Source organism: Haemaphysalis longicornis, unplaced genomic scaffold (assembly GCF_048455015.1).
Source record: "Haemaphysalis longicornis isolate Haplotype H1 unplaced genomic scaffold, Haemaphysalis longicornis Haplotype H1 scaffold_5, whole genome shotgun sequence".
Lineage (NCBI taxonomy): Eukaryota > Metazoa > Arthropoda > Arachnida > Ixodida > Ixodidae > Haemaphysalis > Haemaphysalis longicornis.
This window is the reverse complement of record NW_027526385.1, coordinates 27928844-27949950: the sequence shown is the minus strand read 5'-3', so window position 1 is coordinate 27949950 and position 21107 is coordinate 27928844. Positions and strand designations below refer to the sequence as shown.

General features: G+C 45.1%; 1 protein-coding gene across 1 annotated transcript in view; it reads left to right on the top strand.

Annotated features, from left to right (window-relative positions):
• The first annotated feature begins 260 nt into the window (after positions 1-260).
• LOC144137998 (fatty acid synthase-like) overlaps positions 261-21107 on the top strand; it is a 72022-nt gene continuing 51175 nt past the window's right edge. Inside the window, exons 1-5 of the mRNA XM_077670030.1 lie at positions 261-388; positions 1207-1346; positions 12275-12601; positions 14613-14813; positions 20641-20763. Of these exons, the coding sequence (XP_077526156.1) occupies positions 1214-1346; positions 12275-12601; positions 14613-14813; positions 20641-20763 (784 nt within the window). The 5' untranslated portion in view covers positions 261-388; positions 1207-1213. The remainder of the gene's footprint in view (positions 389-1206; positions 1347-12274; positions 12602-14612; positions 14814-20640; positions 20764-21107) is intronic.

The following is a 21107-nucleotide window of genomic DNA, read 5'->3' as shown; positions in this document are numbered from 1 at the left end:
GCAGAAACCGCCTCTGTTAATCAAAAACGCAGCTGTTGGCACCGATGGAAGGCTTCGTGGACCTTTCCTTTGTGTCTTAATCGAAATTAAAGCTCTGGACAGCCTTCGGTGAGCACGGTCGCTCGTCAGCAGAATGAAGGGCTTGTATCACATGTCACGGCAGGGGAAGTAACCGCTAATTGCCTGTCCGTCTAACGGCGTACTGTTATCTCGAAAATTGTTTTCCGCAGTGTCGTTTTCCCTTTCCTCTTAGCCTCGCCCTACGTAAGTGGCCTACTTTCTGGACACTCTGAGGCTTCTCAGTACTTATCCTCTGGGCAATCTGATTGTCCAACTTCCCTGCTTGTGAACACAAATACCTGCTAAACCGGAGTACTGTGGCAATAAGGTGTGTTGACGGTAGACTTTTTCGTAAGTTGGTTGGTATCCTTCAGATGAATAACTCTGGTCAGGGCCTACTCTGCACTTTCTTTGAATACATCTTTTGTTCGTTACGTGGCCTTCTTTATATTTGAATACATCATTTTTTCCTCTGTGGCGCACCTTTTCGTTGAACTGTTGGTAATACAGTGTTTTTTTCAAGTATAACAAAGTTAAAACTTTCAGCCGCAGTAGTGTTTTTAACTGAGCCAGAACAGGTGAGGAAATTCTGCGAGGCTAACTGGTCGTTGGTATTTCTTGAAAATCTACTGGTAGGCTATACAAACTTTTCAAGTTTTTTCTACATTTCCATAACACCAGTGACCGGAAAGAAGGCAAGTCGTTCCATATTGCACCTGTGGGGACACACGAGCTGCTAGTTGTGTCATTCTGCAAATTGTTCTTCTAAATGTTTGGAGTTTACCGTGGCGAAGCTACATTTGGGCTATAAGACGCGCCGTAGTGAGAGGCTCCGGATTCAATTCGACCACCTGGGGATGTCTCACGAACGTCAAAATGTGTACAACTACGACGGGCGCTTTTGCTTTTCACCTCCATACAAACAGCAGCCGCGGCAGCCGGGGTCGAACCCGCGTCCTTAGACTCAGCAGCAACATACCTTAGCCACTGAGCCACCACGGATTATGTAAATTCTTCTTTCACAGGAACACCCGCTTCCCCTATGTACTACTGACAGAGTGGCCTTTGTTATAATTGTACCTTGTGCGTTTGCTAGTCCCTTGGTCCATTTGGCATTATTCACCTTCACTATTCTCGAACTCGCAGGAGAACAATGTCAGATGAGGACATTGTGATCACTGGCTTCTCGGCCTGTTTTCCGGAAGCCGCCAACGTGCGCCAGTTCAAGGAGAAGCTCTACGCTGGTGTCGATTTAGTCACAGATGATGACCGCCGCTGGCCTCGAGGTATGTGTCACTCAGTGAGTAAAAATTCGTGAGCAATTCCAAGTGACTATCCCCCTGAACAGCGTGGGGCTACATATCTGCAAAATTTTGTTATCTTTATTCATTAAAAAACACGGACGTCTCTTGCGGATGCATCAGACTCTCTTAGGAGTAGCAAGAAGAACAATAAAAATAAATGCGTATTTAATCATCTTTGTGTACATGGTGGTGAAGGGTAGGTATGGGTAGAAAATAGCAGGGGGGGAATTAGTTAGTTGGCGTGAAAAATGGAGAAAAGTGTCCCATACTTCTTTTTCTAAGTTGAGTGGAAATAGTGGGTCGATGAGATCAAACAAGCAATGGGGTCTTACGATAGCGAAAAGGGTGTGCAGAAGAATTTGACTGTCCTTAAGGAATCGGGGAGAGTTCCGAAGAAAATGTTTTGTAGTGTCTGTGCGGAAAAAAATGTATCGTTGGTCAAGTGCGCACACGAAGCAGCATAATGGAGCAGATGGGCAAAGCAAGATAAACAATGTCAGGCCCTAGTTTTTTGTATATCATCGTGAAGCCAATCTTAAAAGGACTTACTGCACATCGCCTAATTGGGATGCCTGTGTCCTTCATTCTTTGATATAATACGGCTTGCATTGCGCCTTTTAAATTATCCTCTCAGCAATGCACGTGTGTATAACCGTGAAGCCTACATTAAAAAATATCGGAGTATAGCAGTTCGGCCCTAAAGAATGCTTATGAATACGTAGACAATGCTCGGAGTTCTTGACTCATTCTTATACTTCATCCTCTATATATGAAATCATTGCCATTTCTCCAATGTGTGTTTGCTGCTTGCCAACACTGGCTGTCATACCTTCACAGAACATGGACGTGCCTTAATCACGCTCGATTCAAAGATCTTACCGTACGTGCATGCGCATGCCACTACACATCAGATCAACTCACATCAAATCTTTATTTGAACATAATTTCATATTCCCACGCGGCAAGGCAAAAGCAGACTCAACCTCTCCTTATAGGGCCAATGCCTCCCGTTTCCACATAGAAGAGCAGTGTACAAAAATATTGTCAATCAACACGATACTATCAGTCTTAACCGTGGTAAGCAATACCCAGACTTATATAGTGTACATCTCTTGGTACATGAACAATATTGGAAAGTTGGAGCAATAGACAGAAGAAATAAATCTTACCAATCTTACCATACGTAGTAACGATAAAACGTCAGTACGTTGAGTTAACGGCGTTCGGTGTATTATAAATGAACAGTTTTTTTATTGCGTTTTGTGAAATGATACCGTTTTGCTTAAGTGCGTTTGTTAAACCACAGAAGGATATATGTTAATAAAGAATATTATTTGATTTTCACTTTTCTGAATACCATTGTACGTCCACGGTCTTGGTGCCACTTAGGTAATATTCTGCATATTGTCGGTCACTTCTCGAATGAAATATTTTTGAGTAAACACGGTAAATTCAGATTCAATGTTAGGCTACACCAAAATTGCCAAAAAAATTTAAAAGTTGCGATAAAGTAATACATCAACAAATTCGAACATAGAGCTTTGTGTATTGTGTTTGGGGTACGGTACAGTTATTAACGCTTCTTTTATGGAGTGCAAACAGCAGGTCTTCATCTGTTTTGTTGCACAAGCCACGGACATGTTTATCTTCGTCATGACTTCCTTCTCTCTGACAAAAATGACTGTTTATTAATGGGAGCAGTGGAATAATTGGATCAGCACGCCGTGCTTTAAAAAAGATTTCAGAAGCCCAACCTTGGAAAACTCAGTGCACAGAAGAAATGGGATACAGCTTTAATGAGCAACAATAACATGCAACCGAGCAGGCATGACCAGCTGTGTTACTCTGTCTTTCTTTCAGTTGGTCATTGAGCTGTCACCGCTTCGCGTGTCGGTGGCTAGCAGATTGTTAGTGGGAATCAGAACAACGAGACATTTTTTTACAAGAACAAAGTTCCGGCGCTAATTAAAAGACTCGAAATTCCTCTTCCGCACAGCTCTTCAATGTTTCAAAGTTTTTCAAGGTTTCGAAGTTTATTTCAAAAATACGTTAATGTACGATTACACAATGTAAGTATGCAAGAGGAGGTGCCAAGGTCAGAAACCGCGGGCGAAACCTCCTAGAGTCACTAAATTAGCTACGCTTAACAGTACCGCCACTTCGTGCACCCGAAAGCGTCTGGGGGCCATTTTGTTTCTGGCTTGCAGTGTTGCCACCTCTCCTAACGAAACCGCCGCGGGTTGTGACGGGCAGAGTGTGACCGGCCACTCTAGCCTCCGCGCAGCAGAGACAGAGTGAGAGGAGAGGCACCCAGAAACCAAGTGGCTGCGCCCATATGTAAACAAATATCACGTGGGGCTGACCGACCAATGAAACTCCTGGCGGCACATAACAATGCTAGAAAAAAGCGGCGATACTCTAAAAGATTTTATTTAGTGATGCTAGGACCTCCTATGCTTCTACACCACAAATAGCGAGCATGTAAAAAGACATAGTTACAAGTTAGCAAGAAATTAGCATGTAACGGTAAAAAAAAATTCGTGGAGATACAGAAACACCTCAAAAGCCAACAATAGCAAAGGATACATACGATATGGCTCATATCTATCTACTGCACAGACCAAATGAAAACAAACCATTCAAGAAAAACAAAAAAATGGGTAAAAAAATAAGTACAATACATTATCATTGGAAATAATTCATAGATGTGCACACGCAAACAAACAAACGAAAAAACGCCAAAAGTGTCTTGACAACCAAACCCAGTAATAGTCGCATAGTCTAGTTATTGTTTTTCCATTAAAGGCATGCGGAAATCTTTTTTTTAATACCGTAAAGGGCACCGCTTGCATTCTGTACCTTGCCGCTGAATACGGTCTGTAGTGAATCCGTTTTAGCGGCGGCGCGGCTGCGTACTCACTGCTCGTGGTGGAACGGGCTTTGTTGTTTTTTCCCTCTTGGAGATGCCAGATGATTTCTGGGGCTTTCACCACACACAAACTTGCCGCATTTCCGCCTCTTTCCTATCATCCCCACCACTCGCGTTTATGCAGGTTGTTCTGCATAATTGTCTTCCTTCGTACCCCCACCCCCCTTTTCTTTTCAATTTTTCCGAAGTATTTTGGGGGCCTTTTTCGCTAGCCTTGAGCAGTATAAGCTTTGTATGGAGTGTGTGGTCGTTTGTGTGTTTGTTTCTTTGTTCCCATGTGCGGCTTGTATTTCGGGATGCCCCCCCCCCCCCCTGAGTCCCTATAGTTTTTTTCCCAAAGCTTTCATTCCTGAAGACCTGACTCAGGTCGAAACATTGAAATAAAGTCTCCGAAGAACGTACTTTTACTTTGTGCGCATTCCTGCATCCTGCAGCAACTAGGGATTACACTTCAAAACTATATACGTGTATATATATATATATATATATATATATATATATATATATATATATATATATATATATATATATATATATATATATATATATATATATATATATATATATATATATATATATATATATATATATATATATATACATGTGGTGTGTGCATGCGTGCGTGTACGTGCACTCTAAGAAGGAATAGGACACAAAAGAAAGTAGTGAAAGTCTACGCAACCTTTACGACCATCACGACTGCTTACGTCCCCGATTGCAGCCGTTTTGCTTCTTTTGCGCTCAAGCAACGCCCTTTACTCCGTCATTGCTGTTATAAGTGTGAGCTTATACTTGGAGTCTTTCTCGTTCCGAGCCAGTGCTGCCACGATTATGGCGAACGCTGGAATCTTTTTTTTTTGTCCAATCGTGGCAAACCCCCCTGAGGAAGTATGCTTGGCTTCAAAAAAGTGCGCCGGCGGCGCAGGGCGGTCACCGCGAGGCACGGACACCCGAGCGCTATACATTTTCTTGGTTTCTTTGACTGCCGGCGTGCCGCCGCGAGACACGCGCTCACGTGGGCTCGGCATTTCCTTCATATTTTGAACTGCAGGCACCAAACTCTAACTATTGGCTAAACAGCTTCGCTGTTGAAATATTTCACATTTATTTCTGTGGTCCGGCATGGAAATGAAAGTACATCAAGAAAGCAACAGTGAACCAGAGTAATGTTGGTGGACTTCAACCTGTGGCACCTAACAACCGGCCGTTCATCCTCCCTGATGCCCAGGAGTCATGCATGAAGAACAAAAAATTAGCAGTGGCTTATCTTGGCTATCCCAGGATATGTGTGGCGTGAGCTAGGTTTCAGCAATTCAATCCAATCCAATCCAATTCAGTCTAGTCCAAACCAATCCAGTCCGTCAAGTCCGGTGCAATCCAGTCCAGTCACTGCTCCTCGCGCATGCGCAGCACGGCTCTCCAGGAGCCACGCGAAACGGCTATCAAGCGGCTCCGGTGCAGCGTAAGACTTGGCTACTGCGCAACGGAGGCGCACAGCTGGCCACGCGCCGGCGCCAGTACGTCTGCCGCGGCTATGATGTCCCTCCTAGGGAATACGCAGACCGGTGAATGTGCAGACAATCCAATCCAATCCAAAGTTCCTCGCGCTGGCGCAGAACGGCCTTCAGGGTACACGGGAAACTGCTCTACCTCGGCCAGTGTATCTTACGCTACAAAACAAAATAGCCCTACCGAACCAGTAAACTACAAAGAGTACGAAACGACGCAGTTAGCACGGAGCTTCTGTGGGGCGCTTCCACCACTCTCCAGACGCAAATGAACACATCAACATGCGTCACAATGTATCCGTTTAAAAGAGCGCGCGCTTGAACAGACATCCTTACAGCGCTAAAGCTATTTATGCCTTGAAACGCAGCTGTTCATGCTCACGGTCATATTGCCTGTATATTATCAGCAGCAAGCGAGACAACAAAACGAGAACGCTGGGGCGAGCGCTTGGCGTCACGCACTCTAGGCCGCAGCTTCGAGTTTCCACCTATTAAAACTTATCTTTAGCCTTCAGCTTTTGAAGCCCAAAGTGTCATTCTCGACAATATCAGTCAGCTGGCGTGGCTGACTCGACTCTCAGCTATGCAGTTAATATTGCAGGCGTCCTTATTTACTGTCGTTGTCTGAGTCGCGCTCTATTTTTCAATCACAATGCACCAACTTGCCTATACGATTTGTTTATTTTCGTCGCAAGGCGTGTGGTATTTCGGAATAGACCACCTTGGTCCCCTTGTACTTTCAGTTCGATAGCTGGTGCTCTGTTTTTTCATCTAAGTGGAAGTGAATTGACATTATTGGGCTGTAACGGCTGTTTTTCCAAAGCAAGACACGCAGCCATTTTTGAGGATTCAAACGGACTATCAACACACATCGGTACGAGGATGACGCCGTTGTTGCCCTAGAACAAGTGAAGATTGGAGCAGTGTTTTGTTTTGTCCCCATAAGCCCATAGGCATCTCTGTGGCAGTACGCACTATACCCGTAGGTATTAGGCGTCAAAACCGAAGCGATGTCACCAGTACCGTATTGACCAGAAGTGATATGCGTACGGTATTATCAACCGACTGCACGTCAGTGCAGGTCCAGTTAACAAAACAGGTGTGCTTGTGGAAGCAGTGGCAAATGAATATTGAAGCGAACACGTAAGGTATATGTTCTAACTCAAAATTACGAGTGTTGTGATAGTAACTTTTTATCGAATTGACTACGAATGGTTACAATTTTTTTATTATCCACACTTAACAAAAAATGAAGGAAGCTCACACTTACGCGCAAGACTTCAAGGCAGCAAAGCTTTACGCAACCTTCCCGACTATCACGACGGTTTGCCCTTGATTGCAGCCCATTTGCTTCTTCATCCCAGCCGCAACGACCTTTACTCCACCATTGTTGCTATGTGAGCTTCCTTTATTTTCTGAGAGGGATAATAATTGGACATCACCTTGAAGGGGCGTGCGCTATGACGTGTCTTTCTCTCGGCAAGTGTTGCTGGAGCTTTTTTTTTGGCCAATTTCGGCCAATCTCCCTAAGTCCGTATTCTTGGCTTAGATAACGTGCGCCGGGGACGCTGGGTGGTCGTCGCTAGGCACGGACACACGAGCGCTCGGCATTTTCTTCGGATTTTTAACTGCGGACACCAAACTCAAACGATTTGCTAAACAGCTTCGCTGTTAAAACTATTCGTCACTGTAAGATGATGATACTGAAGACGCGCCATGCGTTTGAAACTTTGACGGGCCATTCCGGGTCGCAGCATGCCCTAACTAGAAAGATTGAGGTACAAGCAATGTGAGATGACTGCTGATATGATGCTACAGATATGTCGGAGGTAATTATTCCGGAGCTTCCGCCTCCTATTTTACTTTTTACGGTTTTAACATGAAAGTGTTTTATTCCCGGATACATGAAGATTTTGCTGACGTGATATCCGTCGCGGAAGTGACGCCAATACAACGAAGCAAGCGGCCTGTTAAGGGTGCACCCCTGCACACAGGGCCTTCTTGTGGGGAAGCAATCTTTAGTGCTAAAGTGTACGTTATATTTAGGGTTGTTCCTTTTCGGATTTTATATTTTAACACGAAAGTGGTTTATGCCGCGATACCCCAAGATTTTACAGACGTCCTATCCGTCACGGGAATGACGCCAGTACATTTTTGCCGAAGCGATCCGCCAACTGGACGTCGCTTGCCAAGCACACCCACACACAGCGTCCGACCCGCAAATCATTCTCAGCTACAGATTTCGTTGGACATTTCACTTTCGTGTTTTACTGATTCCTGGGACAGAGGAATCAGCCACAGTTTTTTCCATCTCTTCCTGCTTCATTCTCTTGATTCCCTTCCTGAACTCCTCTAATATAATCGATTTTCGCATTAAACCAGCTCCGTCCTCATTCAACCTCCCGGCTCTATACTCCTTGCAATCACCTAAGTTTCAAGGTGAACTTTACGCCCCGACACCGCAACACTAGCACAGCTACTAACCTATGAATGAGTGTACTAGCTGAAGACTGCTGCTAGGTATTAAAAAATAATACCTAGCACGTGTGTTTGCTCTTTAAAGTGGCCGACAGCGGACACCAGAATGGTGAGTTACCCAACGCGCTGTTCCAAGGGTACAGCATGTTTAGCACGTGGTAAAAGCCACAGCGTGCAATGTACAATGTACAATGGTACATTCGGTCGCAGAGCTAAATTGAGAAATTTGGATTCTTCTGGTTACGCTCAATGGGAATCGAACAAACAGAACTCTGCGGTCAATATCCGTAAAAAGCACATGGGCTCAATTTGCGATAAGGCAATTACGAAACCTGATACCTTCTATAAGGCCCCCCTCCTGCGTCGCAAATTATGACATCCACCACAAATGCAGAAATATGGCTACACATTATACATTTTCAAAAAACTTCGCAGTTCAAAAACTTTTTGTCCCGGTTTCTGACAGATTTTTTCCTCAACTGCTTGGTTTTTACAGAACGCTGTGTATATTTTTTTCTTTACTCCTTTTGCTGCATTCCTGGTGGACGTCAAGCTTTAGTTTGCCAAAACGTACTATACCTTGGGGATTTTCGCTTCCTTTACTATCCTAACCACATAAATCTGAACCTGGCAAATCTAGAAAAACTGATTTATTTTCACGAATAATAGCTTATATGACATCAAAAAGCAGTACAAGCGTTAACCCCTTTGGCTTTATACGGCTCGTACACCGGGGTTTTTTATTTCGTGCTAGGCCCGAAAGTTCGACTCCCCAAATTATCACCAAGGCATTCGGAGGCGTTCCACATCGCGGGAAGCGGAATTATTATTGCAATGAGTCAACGTCACCACAATGTCCCAAGAATAACCCTAATTTTTTTTTGTTCCAAACTTGCGACAGAGAGAGAAGGGTGATAAGGGTATGCGTCAGCCTGACGTAGACAATACGCAAACCTTTGACGTTTAACGACGTATGTGGTAGCCGCAGCACGACGCGCAATGACCTCGGAGTTGCTTCTCCCGCAGCTTCACAAACAATGAGTATGACGTTGCTTGGCGTAACGTTAGGATGACGACACGCGATGGTGTGAGATTTGACGTCTGACGACGTTGCCTCGTTCCCGCACATATCGTAAAACGAGTTTTACATTGCTTGGCACCGTCCTGCTGCAGTTCAATATACGACTTTGACGCAGCTTGCCACGTTGTTGTGACGGAAGTACCTGTCTATATCGCTAGGTTGTATTACGTCAACCGGTGGCCGCAGCTTGACGTACGAGTTTAACTTTGATTAGATCGTGGTTATGCAGGGGTTATGGTTACGTAACGCTCAGTGTAACAAAGAAGACAGCACATGCTTGCATATGTTTATTATTGGCCGATGGTTATCCACATAGTTTCTTGTTTCGTGCATGTCGCGAAGCTTATTTCTACATTCGCAAAGGCCAGTCCAAATTGTAGCCAACGATTTACCGGGGCGTTTTTTTTATTTTGTATGAATCCATAAATTCGAACAATGGTCCCGACATACCAATTCCAATAGTTTTACAGCTACGAACGTACTCAAATTTAATGCCGCACAATCACCAAACCTTGTTACTTGGCCCCGAGTTTTTATTCCAAAACAAAAATTTTCCAATAGAGACTGTTCAGCCACCCTACCTATAGGACACCGGGCAGATATAGCACTCATTTGAACGGCACAATTTAAAACATTTTGCGTAGGCTTTGATGTCACAGTTTTTGGGAACACATGGTGCTCTTCCCATGGGAATGAGCACATTTTTCTTGCGTGACTTGACGGATCACTGCGTCTTGAATGCTGCTATGCCAGACTGTAGCTTCCAGTTGAAATTTCTGAATTTATTTTTCAAAGCGAAGCTTTAGCTCGGGCCATTACTCCAGGCCATTTCTTGAGAGGGCAACAATTCAAGACGTGAAGCTATACTAAAACTCAGACATCTTCGCTCCCTACCGCCACGAGCACAGAAGATTCCCACCACCGCATTACGAACTCTCCCGAAACCGAAGCCCCCACTCTGCGCCAACTACACACAAACTCATACCCGCACGGCACCATTCTACACGCCATCCACACCACCCTCTATCCAATCACGTGCAAATTCTGCACCCAGCCCAGCACACTATACAAGGTGGTATGAGACTACTCGCAAACCCCTAGCCTGTCCCCAAACCCCAGCCCCACCTACGAGCAGTAGGTGGCCCGCCTGACCAGCTCAGACCTCTCCGACCAGCGTCACCTGGTACCAAGAGCGAGAGCAGCCAGGGAGAACCTGGGTTTTCCAGACTAAATAAGATACCCGACAGGGCAGGTGCCCCTAACAGCAGCACCTAAAGCTCGTCCTGAATAAAGTTTATTCCATCCATCCACGCCCTTTTGTACCAATCGATGTCATTTCGTATCGATCGGCCATTAGGCTCGAAGAATACTTTCAAACGGTGCTACTTGAACGCTATTGCGCAGTTCGTAACACTGGCATTAGTGACAGCGCAAACATAAGCCATAGCTTCGCTTTACCTCAGTTCCCACATGTGCGTGAGATCTGCCCATTTTCGCGCACATATATCTCACTACGTTACTTCAGTGTTATAGGCGCGACCCAGTGTGTGTCGTCAAATTACACAACCACAAAACTTGATATCCTTAGCATTCACCGTACACACAGTTCACAGCGCTACTTGGAAGACAGTAAGTAAAGAAACGTTTGCATATAGCATAACATTGCCGTTTTCTGTACATATTTAATTGCTCATAAACAGGGACAAAAGCCTCGGCGACGTCAAATATCGTTTCAGCCTCTTTTTCACATTCTCTCGCTGGAGTACAATTTTCGGTAGCAAGCCCATCGCGGTAACCAAGGCTTACATGCGAATAGACGACAGAATAATAAATGTCGCCACGTGCGCTATCTTTTTAGAAGGCAAGGGGTGTACTGGTATGACGTATGCTTCCTCGTGCTTGGGGCTTCGGTGGACTCCTCAGTTTGCGCATGACCTGAAACTCTAAAAAATATTTGCTTTCCTGACCAGTTTGGAACCATCATTCAGGAGCAGGGCTTTTCCTCCCTGAAAAGAAATGAGGGGTACCACTTTTGCGTACTGTGGTGGCTACAATTCCTAGAAAGCACTACAGATTGGCGGATGAGAACGAAACTATAAATTCCCCTGATTAAGCGGACGTGACCCTGCTGTAGACACTTTGTTTGCTAGATAGTGTGGCCGTGTCGCGCGTTGTCGTGGATGCTGCAGATATTAGGCGCACTGCATGGTTCAAAAGAAATGATTATTCGCTTGAATGGAATAGGAATTAATTAAACCATTTCACGTAGCTAACACAATCACTCCCTATGAAGTCAGTTTTGGTGCGATAAAATGCTGGGGACAGCGTTAATCGAACAGTGCTCTGATTATGAAACACATTTCCTCAGCCAGTCGTCATAATGTTGTGAGTATGCCACTCATTTCCTTAGCCCGTTCCAATAGCTCCTCTGTTTTGATTTTTACTGCGCGCGGCCAGACAACCATGAGAATATTTTTATGCCACTCTGTTGCAAAATACTCACACACATAACACCACGCCTATTGAAATATTGGGTTTGTTTTTGCAGCATCGACCAATTCAGAGATGCCAGCAGAATATGTCGCCCTGTGATATATTCAGTGACTGCTGATAGGGCCGTCAGGTGTCTCATCCTGCAGAAATTGCTCCCACTCCTCTTAACTAATTGGGTGAAACTTGCTTTAAACTTATCCTAACTACTGCTCAACCGGGGCAATCGTGTGATTGAAGCAAAGTTGTATGTCGTGGACGTCGTCTTCGTAGTCTGACTAAAATGCGCCTACGATAATTGAGGACCGTATCAGCAGCTGTTCTCTTGGCCATCGGCCAGCGTGGTCCATCACTACCTAAGTGTATCCATCTGTTAAAAATGATTGAATACTTCACGCCACTTCACTTGGTCTGGCCTCTGCAGGAATCCTTGGGCTCCCTAACCGCATGGGAAAAATGCGTGACTTGTCAAGATTTGACGCCCAGTTTTTTGGCGTGCACCCGAAGCAGGCTCACGTTCTGGACCCTCAGAGCCGGCTTCTACTTGAGGCTTCCTACGAGGCGATCGTGGACGCTGGGTACGACCCTGCAACGCTGCGGGGAAAGAACATCGGCGTCTTCATCGGCGCTTCTGGGTCCGAAACTAGCGAGGCCTTTGGTGGGAACGTAGAAAAAATAGATGGCTTTACCATGCTGGGTTGCTGCCTCGCCATGTTCTCCAACCGCATCTCGTACTCTCTTGGCTTCCACGGTAAGAATATCGACAAACTACTATTCCAAACTGCTTCTTTTTATTTTGTGTATACGCAGAAAAACGTTTTTATTATACTCTATGAGTTTTTCCTGGATATATAGGGAAAATCTCGCGCCACTTTTTGTTTGCCACAACTTATTCCAACTTGGGGTGGTATCCAGCCTTTGCTAACCTAACCAAATACAACTGAACCTGAAATATTTTTGAAAAACTGATTCGTTTTTCCAGAATATTTGCTTATCTGACGTCAAAAAGCAATATTATGACCAGGTTCCAACAGACATGAGGGTGGGAATATTGGGTTTGTGAGATTTGTGTCCTTGTTTAGGCTGTACACTTAGATGTGGCAGAAAGTATCTTATCACAGCCAAAACTTCCGCTGGTATGCGAAAGCATAATTTCCATTCCGCTGGCAGCAGTTACTACACCATTCTCGTAATAGCGGCACAATAACCTGCTAATTTCCTCAACCGATTTATGGAAGTCAAAGACACCTCTGCAATGGGCTCGAAATGTGCGCGAAAAAACCACAATGATAAGCCACGGAATGTTGAGTTAATTGTATTGATTTTGCACCAGATGTTTATACAGCGTGCTACGCCACCTCTGCCGTAATATCATCGAGTTAATGTTCAAGTTTCAAGAATGCACTTTTTTGCATCCTAAAACAAAATCGCTGTTTTTGTCACGGAATTAATCTTATCACGCGATTCTGCAGCTTTAGCTAGCAGCACATTTCATAAAAGAGGGACAAGAACGGTGCCGGGCGTGTATTACTCATTTTCTAAGACAACCGCAAAGGGGCACAGCACAGAAGAGTAAGCCGCCGCACACCGTGTCGTAGCACGTAATTACACAAGCAGAAAGACGTACATCTGTAGCTTACAGTGTGCGTACAATAATATCGGAACCGCTATCGCTCTCAGGTTTGCCCCTACCTTTTGGCCCCATTTTGTATGCACCTTTCAGTTAAGGCAAGTGTCCAGCCTTCGTAACGCCCCCCCCCCCCCCCCCCTTTTCTCATCTCACCAGTGATCCTACTTTTACTCTGAGGAGATGTATTCACACCACCAGCCTCCAAACCCCGATCCAGCCCATCGCTTTGTCACTCGAAACGACAAAGGGGGGGGGGGGGGGCGGTGATTTCTCGCGAATCGACTGGGAAATATTCTTTTAGCAAATGTAGGCTTTGAGGAGGAGGTTCGTCCCATGCTATTCAAAGAGTATGATTCTTCTTATTATGGCCTTGATGATACAGATATCAAAATGTAGGGTTGTTCACGGTCTCAGCTGCAGCAACTCTTCCCTCGCTTGCTGTCTTCTCCTTTCTTTGCGTAAGGTAATGTGGTCGCAACTTTGTCACTGCTCTGACGTTAAATGTGACACTTGAGTCCTCCACACCGGATTGAACTGCTGTGAGTTAAAATGCGAAGCGAACGCTCAACTTAACTTGAGGACGGCTCAGCGATCAATGGAGCGGAAGATGATAGGTGTAACATTAAGACACAAGAAGAGAGCGGAGTAGGTCAGGGAACAAATGCACGTTAAGGACACATTAGTAGAAATTAAGAAGAATAAATTGGCGTGGGCAGGGCTTGTAATGCGAAGGCAAGAGAACCGTTGGTCATTAAGGGTAACAGAGTGGATCCCTGGAGGAGGCAAGCGTGGCAGGGGGCGGCAGAAAGTTAGATGGGCAGATAAGATAAAGAAGTTTGCGGAGATAAATTGGTCGCAGTTTGCACAGGGCCAGGATAATTGGGGAGTAATGGGAGAGGCCTTTGCCCTGCAGTGGGCGTATATAGGCTGGTCATGATGATTATGACGTTTTAATGCTCGTGCTATGACACGCTTGAGTAGAACATGATGCTCCAGATAAGCCTGTGGACGACTGTAGTAAGGCGTCGTCCACGTCTTGCTTGGTAGCAGGCACACGTCATTTTCTATTTCTAAATGAGCTGTTATAATCGCCATCAGGCAACCTTGTAACCCAGATGTGCTTACAACACAGGGCCAAGCTTAACGATTGACACGGCGTGCTCATCTGCAATGACGGCCCTGAACCAGGCGGTGCTCGCCCTCCGCACTGGACAGTGCGATGCAGCCATAGTGGGTGGAAGTTCACTCTTGCTCAATGCCTCCGCGTCTCTCCGCTTCGACCGCCTGGGAATGCTGTCCAAAGAAGGAAAGTGCAAGGCCTTCGACGCCGAAGGTGAGTTTTACCGAGCGGAACTGCTGCCATGTAAAACACTCGCATGTCGCTTGCTCCTTCAGGTAACCACATGAAGCTAGTGGGGGGAAGGGGTTGCGGTCGAGTCAGCTCGACGGCTGTGCGACTTAACTTTGCAGCGACGGCTGCCAATAGTGCAGGGTGCATGTGTCCGTCGCACTGCGTCCCACACCGTGGCTGCGGACCCACTATAACAAACATGCACTGTCCAGCATATATTTACAAAAAAAATAATTTTTTGGTTCTGGGGTTCTGATGATTCATCTAACCCTAGGCTTGTTCTGCCTGAAGGCGGAATGCTAAGGGGGGGTAAAGAGAATTTATTATAACCAGAGTGTCACCAGTGTTTTAATAGGCAAACCTTCCTTTGGCAAACCGCTGTGACAGCTTTTTTGGTGGCAATATTGGTGGAAATATTGGTGGCAATGGTGGCATTGCGTTTTTTAAACGTTTTTAATTCCCAGGGTATCGAACACCACTGCAAAAAGCATCTCTGGTGTAATAAATACACTGAAAACCAATGATGTATATATGAAACACTGTCCCTAATTACAAGAAAAGGGGACACACTTCACAGCATTGGGTTGAGCAAACGAAACCACAAGCATAACTAAGAAAAAAACTTCGAACCTAAATACAGGGGGGAGCACAACGCCATGCCGTGTAGACCTTATGTGAGCTTGCCATTTTCAAACCCGTCGCGTTCACATTGTCAGTAGAGTGCGGCACGGCGAATGCAGTGTGGCTTTTTTTTGCTTTTGTTTTTTTTTTCTCAAAGGCACATGTGCTGCATGAAGTGCCGATTGCACCGAGCGCACCTCGCGTCCTGATCAATCATACTCAGAAAGTATTTATATGTGCTGTTTTATATTTTATATGTTATGCCCTCGGGCCTTTAAGGATGCAATAAATGAAATGAAATGAAATGAAATGATACTGCGGATAGAGCTCATCCAATACTGTTTGAACGATGGAACAAAAAACCGAAAATTTAAAGGAATTATGCGTACCGATAGATCACAACGTGGAGAGCGCGTCCGCAAAAGCCGCCGTTGTGGGGACATATGGCATACCGCAAATGTCAGCGTAGTAAAATGAGTGCTTCAAAGGGGTTGCCGGTGACGGTTTACTGAGAATCGCAGCGTGGCATAGCATGGCTACCACAGGGCAGGAAAGTTCCGTGCCTGCAAGCACACAAGGACGCCCATGAGCGCCACGTCGTCATCGACAGCAGTCACTGTGCCTCGGATCTCTTCATCCGTTCTCTCTGCCCGGAAAATTGTGCCCTCTTCTGCAGAGAACGCAAAATGCGAGCGTTATACCAATACAAATACCTCAGTGTGTCAATCCATGTGCAATACCCCGCTCATGCTCTTGCTACCGCTTCTGTATCAACCAAATGTCAAGGTTTTCAATCATCACTTTATAAGTTTTCGTATTAACAGCAAATTAAGTAGACTGACACCCAGCCCTGCTCACGCAAGGGCAGAGCGGAGCTTCTAAAATACCGAGGGTAATTTTCTTACAAAATTAATGACAACTTTATTTTATAATGCCAGAACCGGGACTCTAGTGACGCACATACTGACATTCAGCTTTCGCTTGTCCACAACTAGAGTTTTGCGTCATCTGTATGGTCACGTCGAAAAACCTACGTCGAGCCCAAAATCACATGTATTTTAAATATAGCCGTCCGCTTCGTTTCTAGCAATTGTTACCGCAGGAAAGAGTGACCGAAATTAAACTGCATTTATCAAATCAGTTTGTAGAAACGCGTCGGTTGATTTGCGTCCTGGAAAATTTTAATAATTCAGCTAGGCCGGCCCTACGTACTGACATTGGAGTGATATACTTCCAATGCAACATAGATTTATATTAAATTCGACTTTAACAAATACTTGCAAAAACCCGTTCATTCAAATCCTGTACCCTGCCTTAGTCTTTTTTTCTGTGCGAAATGAACTACCCGACGCCATCGGCTGTTTAATAAACCATGACATGCTTTCCGAATGCCTCACCGCTTATTTCGCTTAGGAATTTTATTTAGCAGATTTATTTGGTCTCATGGTTGCCAACTCTTCAATTATACACGTTGTTTATGTCCTTCCACTCTAGTAGCTCTTTGGCAAACTTTTATTGCGAGGCTGTCATATCCGTATGTAATTTTATGCCATTTTGAATTGCTTATGCTGTCCCCTTTTTCGCTAGAAGTAATAACAAGATGTTAATATTATTTTGCACGAACTCAAAAGATCATCCTTGGTTGATGATGCAGACATCATAGCGGCCAATTTCGCTGTCCCTCTTTTCAAGCAATGAAGGCGATATTTTGAAGTACGGAGTAATTGCAAAAAGAAAGTTGGCTTTGCAGCAGAGTTCATTGTGCGGAGGGACAACGACACAAATAAATCTTGAGGAATCAGCTATACACAGCATCCCTGTAAAACATGGCAACACGCTCATGATACCTGGTTCTACAGTTATGCTTACAGAAAACTGCTCCAACAAAGAAGCTGCGCAAAACAAAAACGTCGTGTAAATGGCGCTTGTGGCGGTCCCACGCGTCACGTCCCGACGGTCGGTATTGCGCACTCTTAAAGGGGCCCCGAAGACCAATTACTAGTTTGGTTCATTCATAAGACTGCTTCGTTCCGATAACGGTGACGCCGAGTTTGCCATCAAACTCCAGAAATAATCGAGATAATAAGTAAAACATATTCACCAATAAACACTCCACAAGCACGTTTCGGAGATTCCGTGATGACGTCACAGTATCTTGTTCATACGACTGGCGATTTCTAACCTAAGCGAACCCTAAGAAACACAAATTGGCGATTGTAGTGGGGTCCCTCGCTCTATTTGATGCTGTAACTTGAACACTAACAAGTAGTTCCCACTCTGATCGCTGTGTTTTTAGTGTTTGGCCATATTACGTCCCTCCAACCCTTATCGTGTCCCTGTAGCGCGGAATTTGAAAATTTTTCAATACTGCTTGCGTTTTCTTTGACTGAGGAAATGTATTTCAGGGCACAATAGAGTTAATGCATTGCACAAGGGGAGTTGTCTCAAATTGAAGAAAGTTACATGCTGGGTTCATGGCCTCTTTAACTTGTCGTTCGGAGGCTCCACATACACTTACGTCAATTTTGGGATCAGGGTCCTTTCAAAGGCTGATGAGGAAATTGATTTATCTCGCAAAATAAGCTATCAGTTGCAAATTGTGGGTTGTTGGATGCGCCCGTCAGCGCTTTCCTTTCTTCTCCCTGATCGTGTGCGCTCTTTTGCAAGGTGAATTCCCTGCCTGCACAATAACTCTAGGTGGGAAGCCATCCCCGGGTGAATGACTTCAACTAGCCGGCACATATCGTTTTTGGTGACAAAAAATGTCACTGATGAGTAATAAATATACAATCACATCAGCATTAATACGTAGATGACCGGGCAAACTTATAACATGACGCCGACGCAAACCAGTTCTGCTTGCCGACGCAGCTCAGCCGGAGCAAACCAGTTTGAGTTTGACAAACGCGTTGAACCCCCAAGTATCCTTTTTTACGAAGGAGAAATCGCACCAGAACCGGCAACAAAGAGGTCAGAAACTAAATTTACACCAACAGTCATGATATTGTGTATGTCACATTCACAATTTAGGTATGTGCAAAGTCGTCCATAATCACTACATCGGAACGAAGAAGTTCAAAGATTTGCGTATCTTCCAGCTTTTAAATAATATTTATTGCAGTGCTGCTAGGAAAGTTCAGCTTCTTCAACTGTTTAGCCATTGTGATCTGCGTTACCACTGGAAGGATTTATATTGCTTGTTGTAAATTAAAAGGACATTGTAACAATTCGCTGATTGTCGTAGCACAGCCAGATTATAAACGTCAGTTTGATTTCTGGCCTTCATTTTTCGCAAACAACTGTTACGTAACCAGTAAAGGTTGAAATTTCTGAAGCAGGTGTAACCAGCTGGTAATCTGACAACCTTGACAGGCACATTGTCGTTCATGCTGCCATAGTATGTGCTCGCAGAACTATTTTCCGCCAGAGGGAATGACAATGAAAAACATTGTATGACATTGCGGAGCACTGAAAATGCTGTAACGCGGTATTACTCGCTATCTTTTCCTTTATTGCGATACCATCAGTCCCGACACTTCGCAAAATCTAGCGTTGCTGCTGACTGTGGAAGCTTCAACTGCCGGGTCCGCCCGTGTCCTGGCCAACCGTGTACCACCCGCCGACGGTTCGCACTCAGCAGCGCGCTTCGCGCCCTCATCACTTAGACGCCCAGTATCTATTACGAGCCCTGTACCCACCCACGGCCCCCGGCCCCCGTCTAACTGGTCAGGCTGCGTCCCTCATTCGGCCGGTTCAAACCTTTTCACTCCCCTCCCATCACATTCTTCACCGCATCTATCGGCGCCATGGCCATCCTTCCCTGTCCTACCTGTTCTTCGTACGCATCCATTCCTCATTCTTACTGCTAATGCGCCCCCCTATCTCTTGTCCCATCCTTCGCTTCGATCACTTCGTGGGAGCTCTGGCTGTCTCTCATACCGACAGTGAACATCCTGGCTGTCCAGGGAGCTATCTGTGAAAATGTGCACCGGATCCGCATGTCCATTCTTCAGTACTACGTAGACCCGGTTAATTAAAAACTGAAATTAGGTCAATAAAGTTTGTTCTTTCTCTCTCGGCAAAGCAAAGGAAGAGATAGTAGAGGGAATGCTACATGGTGCAGGGCGATGTTGGGAGTGTATGGTAGTGGGGAGAGCATGGTGGTGAAGATGAATTCACTTCGTCAACACACAGAAAGAAATTAGGTTAGCTTTAGAGGTTAGGTCCACCGCAAAGTGGAGCTGCCTACTCTGAGAGAAATGAAATAATGGTACAGTGTGGGTCTTCAGAAACCATTAGGTAACAACTATTGCTTTCGAAAAGCCAACCATGATCCTACGTGAGCTCTGAGAGCGACCCGCTATGTCCAGTATGTACACCTACATACAGTAAGAATTGAGCTTGTATGTACCCTATACGCTATACGCGCACGTTTTCGTAAAATACCGTGTTTCAAAGCAGTAAACAAACATAAGTCTACGTTGTCCATAAAAAAAAACAAACGGGCCCTAATGGAGTACACACAAGCTCGAATACCAACACTAGAAAACGTAAAAACACAATTAGTCACCCAACTACTTCAAATGCGCTGATCACACAGCTCCCCTCGCCCCCCCCCCCCCCCCCCGCGGCCGCATCAGTGTAAGTGATTACCTGTAATTTACCTTCAGCTAATTACCTAGAAATAGAAATCTCAGAGCACCCTGCGTACACCAGTGTACGACAAGCCCCATTGCGTATACGCTCATCAAACTATACTGAATTTAGGCGTTTGCAGCAACATAATGCTTAATTGCGTATTTGGTTTGATTTTAATCCTTCCAAGTCGGAAAGAAAGCACCAACCCGCCTATGCTACTATAAACTAAGCCGTTCTGAGACAACGTGAGAGTCGGCGGGTTGAATTCCCTACCCGTTCTAGGCAACTGATCTCGGACAGAAGAATTGCGCAAATGTCCTTCCGTACGAAATTTAGGCGCAGATTCAACAGATGGTTTGTAAAATTATTAATTGGCTTGCAAAACCAGCATGCCACGTATGCTACATATCAAGGCGCAGCGCGTCCAGTATTAATCAAACCTTTTGTTAAAAGATGTTTGTACTTCTCTAATTGTGAGCGATAGTTTCACATATCATGTCGAAAACTTCTTCGTGAAAGGAAATTCACATATGCGGCGTTCTGTGCGCAGGTCAAGGTTATGTTCGGAGCGAAGCCGTGGGTGCCTTCTTTCTACAACGAGCTCCTCAGGCACGCCGGTGGTACGCTAAGATCATCCATGTGAAAGCCAACTCCGACGGATACAAGAGTGAAGGTATGGGTTTCGCGAGCACTTTCGTAGCCAGCGGTAGAGACAGGAACGTTGGGGCAGGTTAACGTTAGGAAGGTTCTGTTGTTATGACGACACGTGCCCTGACTAACTGATTCATCATCTTATCAGCGGTGATGCACCTGACTTCAAAGCCTGAGAGTATATTCAAACAGTTGAAAAAGCTCAGTAACGTACAATTTCTAAAATTCACATGAAAATGGTGCAAAAATTGTGTTAAAAAAAGAAAACTCTTGTCGCAAATGAGCCACATTCCGTAGGACATTAGGCACATTGTATTGTGTTTTTGTTTCCGTAAAAGAAAAACTACTGCCACACAAACGCATATT